The sequence below is a fragment of the Austrofundulus limnaeus genome, unplaced genomic scaffold (assembly GCF_001266775.1).
Source record: "Austrofundulus limnaeus strain Quisiro unplaced genomic scaffold, Austrofundulus_limnaeus-1.0 Scaffold62, whole genome shotgun sequence".
In the NCBI taxonomy this organism is placed as follows: Eukaryota; Metazoa; Chordata; class Actinopteri; order Cyprinodontiformes; family Rivulidae; genus Austrofundulus; species Austrofundulus limnaeus.
Window position 1 is genome coordinate 139,493 of NW_013952464.1, and position 10,036 is coordinate 149,528.

At 40.8% G+C, this 10,036-nt stretch overlaps 1 protein-coding gene across 1 annotated transcript; it reads right to left on the minus strand.

Annotated features, from left to right (window-relative positions):
* Positions 1-1,495: 1,495 nt before the first annotated feature.
* On the minus strand, positions 1,496-7,863 carry LOC106518494 (inositol hexakisphosphate kinase 2). The gene is made up of 5 exons (XM_014009806.1): positions 7,213-7,863; positions 5,326-5,560; positions 4,701-4,885; positions 4,231-4,406; positions 1,496-2,890 (listed from the first exon to the last, which is right to left on the minus strand). Exons 1-5 carry the CDS (start codon positions 7,439-7,441, stop codon positions 2,225-2,227), a joined length of 1,491 nt encoding a protein of 496 aa, XP_013865260.1. The 5' UTR covers positions 7,442-7,863; the 3' UTR covers positions 1,496-2,224.
* Positions 7,864-10,036: the final 2,173 nt, after the last annotated feature.

The following is a 10,036-nucleotide window of genomic DNA, read 5'->3' on the forward strand; positions in this document are numbered from 1 at the left end:
AACTTATTAAACATGAAATACAAGTAACTATAAGATACATATAAGATGTAAGATACAGTTAGATTAGATTTAAGCACATATGTAGATTTGAATACTTTTTTTAAGACCACAAATACTTATATTTTATCAATGAAATGTCCCATCGGCCTTTGTTGCCTGAGCGCACATCAAACTTTCTCCAAGTACACAGGCTATAAAAAACAAAAAACAAAAGATGGGCCGCCAAACTGGCTGCTAGCTTAATTCTGACAAATAAAAGGCCTCTCTTTAAAAAAAGTATTTGCATTTCATGTATTATATTACTGCATTTGGCCCAGAGCCCTCAGATAGGTTTTCATTTTGGCCCTCCCAGTWTGATCGCCCCTGGTCTAAGACCTTATTTATTCTTTTTTATATATTTTTCCAGAATGTGAGCTTTAACAAAATTCTGCTGTTCAATTCCCGGAACCGACAGGTTCGAAACCCTCGTCTGACCCACTCTGGGCCCTTGAGCAAGGTCCCTAGTTGCTACTGCTCCACAAGTGTGCTCACATGTGCGATGGAAAATCTGCAGAAAAATAATTTCCCCAATGAGAGACAACAAAATATATTTTAAAAATATTATATAAATTTATTTATATAAACTATTTACACAGAGGTCCTCCCTGGAGCTCAGTCTGCAGCCGAGCGCCTGCCCCACAGAGCATTGTTGTGAAAACGTGCTGAAGTGGAAGCGTCTGAAACGGTAGGAGGCTGTTAGTCAGAGACCAATTTCAAGGCATTTAGATAGACTATGATGCAAAGTCAAATATATTTTTGATATATACAGCTTTTTAATAACAACTGAAGGTAACATAGTTATTTGATTGTGGTATAGAATTGAATTATGTGCTGGAAAGTGCATAATACCCCCTTTAAATTTTCTCTCAAATCCCCACTGAATGCAGAAAGTGTACACTCAAGCCTCCAAAGACTTGTTGAACTCAAAATATTCCCCTAAAACATGTCAAGGAGGATCTTTTTAACTTGTCATAAAGTACTGAAGGAACATAAAAATTCACGTGTGTCACTAAACGAGTCTTCTAGCGTTCACGGTTCAAGACCTGTAAAGATCCAGCTTGTAGTTTTTGCACAGTGACTGTTTGAGGCTAACTTTTTAGTGCGCTTGTCCTCCTCTCACTGACAGAGCAGTCAGGGAGTGACAGACACAGGTGTGTGGTCGCTGCGGTAACCATGATTCCTCTTGCACAGTCGCTGCACATTTCTGCAGAAACTTTGAGCCGAACAAGTCATGAGGGGGAAGCTCAACCGGTTTTAAACTTTGTAATTATTTTTTACGAGCACAAAGGATTCTTTTAAAGTGAATGTGCACTCACTGACGCCGAGGGAAAAAAAGAGAAATGGTGAACATTTGCATAAAATTTGTTTCTGGGYGCCATTTAAATTTCATGCAAAACAAGAAGTACCTCTCAGCCTGCCCTGCCCTTCCAACAACAGACACAAGTGGAGACGCYGCTGTTACCACAAAGTTTTTAATTCCCCTTCAATAAAATGTGTACAACACAGATAAACAAGAAAGAGGTATCCAAACATGTCAAATAACAATATTATTTAATATCATTATTKTAACATTAATATTAAGGAATGTTTTACTCTCCACCCTTCTATGAAGCAAAAATAAATATATCTCTACATCATTTCTCTGAGAATTAAAAGAATGGAGGAGACAAGCGAGGGAAGAAGAATAACAGATCGAACATTATCTCCGCCTTCACACGACTCTTCGCTCCTTCTCGTAGCCTTTGTCTCRGTCTGAACGCTCGCTCTGCAGAAAGTCGTTCAGGCTGTTTGTGCAAAATGACACTTTCTTTGGAAACCTGACACAAGAAATCCCAAAACGTCGAATGGCTTTTGTTACTCCCTGCCCTTTCTTCTTGATGGTTAGGAGGGTTAAAACAGGGTGAYGATGACACACGGATCAAATCCTTCACACAGACGGGTTTTCTGTGCTACTTGAAGTTGGGTTTTAAACCCTGATGACAAAACCGCAACGAGAAAACCAAAAATAAAATAAAATAAAATAAAAGCCCCGATGGCAGAAAAAGGGACGGTATAAAAAGCTACAAGTCTGCTCCTCTGTTCTGCCAAAGGTCTGAGCGTTTGTCATTGTGCTTGATTGATTGATTGATTGATTGATTGATTGATTGATTGATTGATTGATTGATTGATTGATTGATCTGAGAGTTCAGTCTGTGCTGTGGTTCTCCAGCTCAGAGATAATAGAGATCAAGTTCTGGAGACCAAAGATGTAGCCGCTGTCCTGGCCCTCGTGGACCACGCTGTCCTCGCCGTAGTGCTTGCAGGTGGTGTGGGCAAAGTCTATCATCCTCACGTCCACCACAGGGCTGCGGGGGTCCGAGCGGGACCGGCGAGCCCGTCCAGAGCCCGAGCCCCCGCTGCTGCCGTCGCTGCAGTCACCGGAGGCGGTGGGGCTGTGTGGAAAGCCGAACGCACCGGCCACCTCGCCCCGCTCCTCCTCCTCCTCCTCCTCCTTCTCCCCGTCCCCTTCGTCTTCCCCCTCATCCATTTGTGGTTCGGCTTCCGCCTCCTCCTCCTCGTCCTCCTCGTCTTCCGAGAGGCCGTCCTCGGTGCGTCGGCGGTTGTGCTTCCTGTGCGGCGCTCCGTCGTAGATGATGAGGAGGGAGCTGGAGTAGAAGCGGTACGACTCGCAGGCTTCCAGGACGGCCTGCATCTCCCGGAGCCTGCTCAGCACCGGGGTCAGCAGCTCGTGGCGGAGACGCCGCCCGCTGTGGAAGAACTGAAACAGAGCCTCTTTGAACCCAGGCGGGGTCAGCTTGCGGCCAAGGTATTTGTTCATGAACATCAGCTTCCCAGTGTCAGAATGATACACCTGCAGGGACCAGGAAACACAGAATAATGAAAATGTAATGCAAGAAAAAAATATAAATTATTCTATTAAATATAGATTATTTCTTTGTTGTAACAATGCCTATTGGCAATGAATAAACTGTTGGAAAGTCTGTTAATTTTTCTGTAAATGGTGCCACATTTGAAAGGAACATGCATTTGTGAGATGAGCAGTAGAGCTGAGTGTGTAGGTTGTGCACATGAAAAAAATAGCTTAATCTTTTTCTTAATCGTTTTTATTGAAACCTATTTTGAGCTTCTGCTACAATCAGGTGCCTATTATACGATTTATAACCAAGAAGCATGGTTACAACAAATACGCTATAAAACAAAAAAATCCTAACTTTTTGTAGTAAGTATAGTTTTGTTCTATCTGATTTAATTACACGACTTTCTCACACAATTGTTCTCCATAGGAAAAAAGTGGAATTAAAAACCTGTGGCTATTTTTGGACTTTGACTGAAACCCAGTTTGATGTATGGAACCTGTTTAGGCATCACAAAACATCAAGCTTTTATCAGTTTAATTTTGTTAAGCCTGCAAAATAATTATTATGTAAAAAGGATTTAGCTGCAAAAAGGAAGGTCAAACACCTGATGTTTTCACTGCCTGTTGGCTACAGACAAATAAGAGCAGTATTGATTTTATTATTTAAAGCTTTGGCATATTTCTTCTCATAGCAATGCATGAAATTTAAACATAACATCTTAAAGTATGTCAAACGGTCAAGTTTTAAAGTGTTTATTTCAGTAGTTTTCCAGATATTTTAACATGCAACTCTGAAAGTCAGGCGCACGCTCGAAAAAATCTGCCAAAATTCCTGTGGAAGCTTCAGCGGCGTGGCTGGCCTACATTAGGCTGACTGAGGTTTGTGTTGGTAAACAAATTAGAAAAGAAAAATGTTTAGGTGGAAATATAAAAGTGAATGTTGTGCTAAGAGCAAAAAGAAAAACTAGTAATAAGAGAAAGAAGAAATATCATGAATCAAGCAGAGCGTTGTAAAAACTGAGCTCAGATAAAAAAAAACGTTTTTTCTAAAGCTGTGAGTTTACTGTTTTAATCACAATCTTTGTTGTCTTTGCTACAGACTTATTGGATATTCACAATATTGGAAGAACTCATAACCTGTTGTTTATTATAGATATATTTTGTTTTGTTTGTCTTCAAAACCTATTTTGAAGACAAAACTCTTTTTCCATCACTTTAAACCAACACACTTGACAAGAAAAAAAAGTGAGCAGATTTTTTTTTTTACTTTATGTTTTTGTTTTGAGTAGCTTCTGCTACTTTGTTAAGAACAGAGCTCTGTGCACTCCTCTGACCTGCATGCCGCAGAGACGGACTCCTATCGAGGCGGAGGTGCTCTGCTGGCACTTGCGGATATGCATGGCCTTCTTCTCCTCAGAGGTGTCGTCGCCATACTGCCGCGTGCCCATCTTCAGGTCCAACACGCACGGCACCGAGTGTCGCCATGTCAGATTCTCTAACAGGATGCATTCTGACACGCCGAGTCAAGGAAGACAATATAAACAAGCTTTTTCACTTCTGTTTTACTACTTACACCATTATCAGTGAGATATCAAGTAGCTGATGGGAAGGACTCTGAAACACAGCTCCTCTGGGCTGAGAAATCAATAGCCAAACACTGGATTTGATGACAGGTTTCAGGAACGAGCTGAAGCCTCTGGTAAACATTTGCATGTATCAAGTGGCTTCGTTAGCTTGATAATCAACAACAACGTGTGACGAATGAGAGTTAGAGGAGCGGCGGCACTGGGTTCGTGAAGGATACTGTACTGGTTGCGGTGCTTGGCGTTCTCCTTCATCCTCTGCAGGTGCTGCTGGTGACACTTGAGGCTCCAGGGGTTGTGTTTGAGATGTGGGACGGCGTTGCTGTAGCTGTGCTCCAGGATGTAATGCAGCCCCTCGGCCTGCTGCAGCCACTCCGACTCCTGGTCGTCCTGCAGCTTGTGGACACTGGGAGACACAAGCGGAGGCCCTTCACTATCAGTCAAAGCGAATCAATGACAAACTAATGTTGAAAACATCTCCTGGCTGTCAGCTTGAACATTCATTCAATTCAGTCCACTCTACATGAGGTTTGGGATCAATGTGAACACACAATCTGCATTATGRCTGTCAAAACATAAAGAAATTACTGTATGGTAGCTGATTTCTTTGTTGTAACAATACTTCTTGGCAATAAATCTTAYACTGTTGGAAAGCCTGTTAATAAATGGTGCCACATTTGTAAGGAACATGCATTTGTGGGATGAACAGTATAGCTGAATATGTGGTTGTGCACATGCTTCTAATTAAGATTTATTGCCAAGAAGCATTGCAACAAAGGAATAATCTTCCAAACACTAATTTACGAACTTTTTGTGTCGAGTATAAACTGGATATTTCGGTCTGACCTCTGGTCCTTGTCTTTGCAGAAGTGGCGTCCTCGGCCTTCGTTGCTGTAGTGTTCGCTCTCCGCGAGCAGGGAGGACGCCATCACTTTCCCCCATTTGACCATCTTACTCTTCGGCTCGCAGTCCGCCGTGTGCTCCTTGTTTTCTAGATCTGCTGCTGGGTCGCTGTGCATGGGGTAGGCCATGAGGCAGAGGTTCCCCTCCTCATCCTCCTCGAAGCTCACCGACACCACACCTGAGGCCGGAGCAAGGAGGAAGGCGTCAGGATKTCTTCAAAACAACGGCTCCGAGGAGCAGACAAGAGCATGTCTCACATTCAAACCTTACTTTAGGCCAAGCAGCTGAAGAAAATTATGACTCACAAGACTGAAGGAAACAGAGGCACCGAGTGCTCAAATATATCAAATAACAGCCAAAATACAAAAAAAGACTAGTTTCCTAGTGTTTCACAAGATTCTCAAAGATAAAATAAGATTATTAATGAACAGTTAATGAACTCGATTGTTTAATTATTATATAATTTTGCTTTCTGTTTCACATTAAGGAAGTGGAACCAAAATAAAATTAGTCTCAATCTGACTCAAACTTCCTTAATTCTCAAACCCTTTGTATTTAAATCAGCTAGTTTCCATCAGAAACAGACACTCATCATCATCATCATCATCATCATCATCATCATCATCATCATCATCATCATCATCACTACAGTCTCATGTACAGTATGGCTTGAGAAAGGGAAATTAATATATAAACAAAACTGTACAGGAAGGCAGAGACAAAACTTGAATATGAAATATGAAAGGTACATAGTAACAAAATACATTTACTTTGCTTCAGTACTTATGTTTTTGGAGGATCTTTAGTTTTACAAATACCTTTTTTAAATCATAAATTTTACTTCTATTTCATTTCATTCAAAACATAAAAAGGACACTTTTACTTGTTTCCTTTAAAAGTTAACATCTCGTTACACAAAACAAATTTAAATGTGACTGTAAATCATCAAAAACAAGCTGAATTTACTTACTAAACCGAGTTGAGCAAATTGAGAAATATACACATTTTCTTTAAGAAATGTGTAAATTGCTTTATATTTACTCAAATTCAACACCTCACTTCAGCATGTTTACTGTCCTCATTATTGTGACAATTTTATTTAAGTACTTCTTTCAGTTAAATTCATTTTTACACAAATTCCTTTTTCTGTTAAGGCATTTTTAGTTTTTTTCAGGTAGGCTACCTTATACACCTCTTATTAAAAACATAAAAAGTGAACGTTGKGTTTTAATGTGCAGTTCTCTGCTGAGGGATACAACTAACATTAAGCTTAAAAACACTTTTCAATTTCTCTTTAAACTCCTCTTGTGTGAAGATGATATGAAGTGTTGGGATCTTTTTGTACAAAAGTGAATAAAGTGTGTGAGGTGTACAGATGAGATCTTCAGGGGCTGACAAGTTTAACCAGCTGTTTCTACAACTAATTTAAAGTGTTTTTTAAAAAACTGAGCGTATTTTGGGAGCTTTGAGAACACAATTATCTACTAAACCACTTTAGTTTTTAGTCAGGAAAAATCTCCCTTACTCCCACCTTCAGCTGACATACCTGAGGTTATTACAGGCATTTTACAAACAGGACAGCACCACTAATTTTCACCAAATTATAGATTTTCCTGCTCACAWTCAAACACAGCGCCCTCGTGTGGCTCTGTTTAGTTAAAGTCTGAAAAACATCCCCCTTAAAGGCAGATAAACATCTAAAAATAAATCTTAACATGTACCTTTCTCACTGTACAAACACAGATGCTTACAAAGAATATCCACTCTTAAAAAAATCTAATCTGTGGGATGAAGCAGGATTAATGCAACATAACAAACAGAACACCCTACCTTTGTACTGGGGGGTGAACTTCCTCATCGCAGCAGGCAGGCTCTTGTAGAACTGATGCTCGCGGGGAATGAGGGGCTTACAGATGGTCTGCTCCCCAAAGCGCAGGACGCAGGAATGGCCCCCCACCTGGTGCACAAAGGGCTCGAGCATCACCCCTTTGTCCATGTAGCACTGCTGCTGCTGCTTCAGCTGCTTCTGCCTTCTGTCTGCCTCCATGGCCGGACTCATCCTCCTCTGGCTCTGGCCACACCACCGCGGGCATCAGCCTCTTCGCAGACGCACACACCACTATGGGACCCCCCTGTCACACTGATCAGCAGTCCCGGAGAGTCCTGAGGTCCGCAGGGATCCGGGCGAGGAGCTGCTGCAGTGACGATTGAAAACAAAGAGCAGGAAGATGGAAACAGGAGGAGAAGCAGAAGAAACAGCTCTGGTTTAAAATCCTCTGAGATGTTTCTGTGGCAGCTGTGGGTCTAAACAGAAAGTCTTTATTATTATATATGTTTTTATATTTTATTTTTCAGGTGATTTAAATGGTAAAGCTGGATATGAGCTGGTGCAGCAGATGATCCTCGCTCTGCTGCAGGCTGAGTGCTCTGTGACAGCTGAGAGCTGCCTCAACACTGCCGAAGCCCCGCCCCCTCACCACAGGCCAACCAATCACAGGCCTTCCGGAGCAGGTCGTCGGGTGGTAAAACCCTTGAAGGCAAAGAAACGAGCAGACAAAGAGGGAGGGAGGAGAGGGGAAGCTGAGCTCAGCTGGTTCTCTGTTGTCACGAACATGGCTCTTAAAATGTGACCGAACGAGAAGCATTTTTTTTAAAAGGCTAACATATGTTTAGAAAAAACAAACAGGTTACCAGGAAGAGAACAAAGCACAGAAAATGCAAATTAATTGCCAGCTCCTCTTACCTGTTGAGAGGTGAAGTTCTGTTTGTTTTGGTCAAACCTTGTATTGTCTCATTCTGAGATCTAGAGCTCTGTAAACACTGGGAATGCCCATCAACCAGGGCCGTTTTAAGGCACAGGGGCCCTAGGCTAAAGGGCCTCCATGGCCCCAACCTTATTGGCTGTGTGGCAAGCTATTTTAGCATATAATCGGCTTCGTCTGACTATCTGGAAATACATTAGATATTTAAAAATGAGTTTTGACTAGGAACAACTACGTTTTGACTATCCTGAATGGTAATTTAAGATGTATTTACATTCTGACTAGTCAGGATATCGTAAAAGGAATCTTGACTAGTCAAAATGTAATTCAAGATATCTAAATTTAAGTCACTCATTTAATAATTTGAAGGGTCAACCATCCATCAACCACCTTTAATTCATTTATTTTTTTATTAATATGCCATGCTACACTTGTCTGTCTTTGTTAAAGAACATATTTCAGCATGGACGCTCATAATTTTGATGTGTGACAGTGTTCTGTACCATAATCTCTGCTGTTTGTAACAAATCAAACCGTGTGAAAATCATATAAAAGTTTGTGTTATCTGTAAGATATCTGTAATTGAATTTGCACTAGTCAAACCTTTATTTGTGATATCTAAAAGTTCAATTAAGATATCTTGAATAATGATGTAATTTAATATATCTTTAATTAGAATTATGACTAGTCAGAACTACAATTGGGATGTCTTGAAAACAAATAAAGACTCGTCAAAATTCCTTTTAAGATATCTTGAATTGACGCCTCCAAAGAACCCAATGGTAAATCTGATGTCATTTATACTAGCCAAAATGTAATTGGAGATATCTCAAATAGGTATTTTGACCAGTCAAAATATAATTAGAGATATCTTAAACAACCAACATGACAGATCATAATTCAATTTCAGATATCTGGAAGTTAAGCGTCGTCAGTGAGAGTTTTACTAAAATGTGTCCAGTGGTCCATGGGATATTTTGCTGACAGGCACGCTTTAACAAATAATATCAAAGTTTTAAGCAAGGATGTTGTGTGTGTAGCTGTTTGTCACTCTCAGATACTACCAAATCTGAACTCAACATTTGTCCAATGGACCAAATTTCAGCAATGTTTGTGCTGATTTGCTGTGGCGGCCATCTTGTCTCCAAAAGGTTATCAGCTGTAAATATTTCTCCAATTACTTTCATTAGGATCTGTCAAACGGTTCATGAGATATTTTGCTAACAGCACAGACGAACAAACACACCCTAACTGCACGGCAGGTAATATTTATTCATATCAGTGGTTACCCTTAAAGACTCCTCCTGTGTGGATGTTGTGTCATTAGGAGGAGATCTAGTGGGTTGACGTATGAAGTTGTTTAAAGCTCGTTCACTGAGCAGAGTGGAAACTATAATCCTCATCTTCAACCCTCCTGGCCCTTCTTGACACAGATTATCGTAGCAGGCAAAATAACATCAGATTAAGATGGTCAGTCATTGCTGCCTCTGATTGTTAAACACTGACAAGTACAATTTATACCAAAACGTACAGTCAATATTGATGTAAAGAAGTGGTGTGTGTGTGTGTGTGTGTGTGTGTGTGTGTGTGTGTGTGTGTGTGAGGTGACATTTGGGGGCAATTTTAAGACAAAATGCCTACATTTGGGGACCTAAGTCGAGCCCCCATTTGGTTTAAATGCCATTGGTAGGTTGGGGGTTAGGTTTAGGACCAAGGTGTGAATTGAGTTTAGGTTAGTTTTAGGGTCAGGTAGGTACCTGTGAGGTTAGCCTTAGGGTTTGTGGTCAGGGTTAGGCTATAAAATTAAAAAAAAAAGAATGGGAGTCATAGAGACATAGTATGTGTGTGTGTACGTGTTTGCGTTTGTGTTTGTGTGTGTGTGTGTGTGTGTG

What these genes read in the sequence shown, in the direction of transcription:
- LOC106518494 (XM_014009806.1), bottom strand. Translation starts at nt 7,441, where the DNA reads ATGAGTCCGGCCATGGAGGCAGACAGAAGGCAGAAGCAGCTGAAGCAG. An exon ending in TGCAAAGACAAGGACCAGAG is followed by an intron (nt 4,886 to 5,325) that starts GTCAGACCGAAA and finishes TGTGTCTCCCAG; the next exon opens with TGTCCACAAGCTGCAGGACG. An exon ending in TCCGTCTCTGCGGCATGCAG is followed by an intron (nt 2,891 to 4,230) that starts GTCAGAGGAGTG and finishes TGGTCCCTGCAG; the next exon opens with GTGTATCATTCTGACACTGG.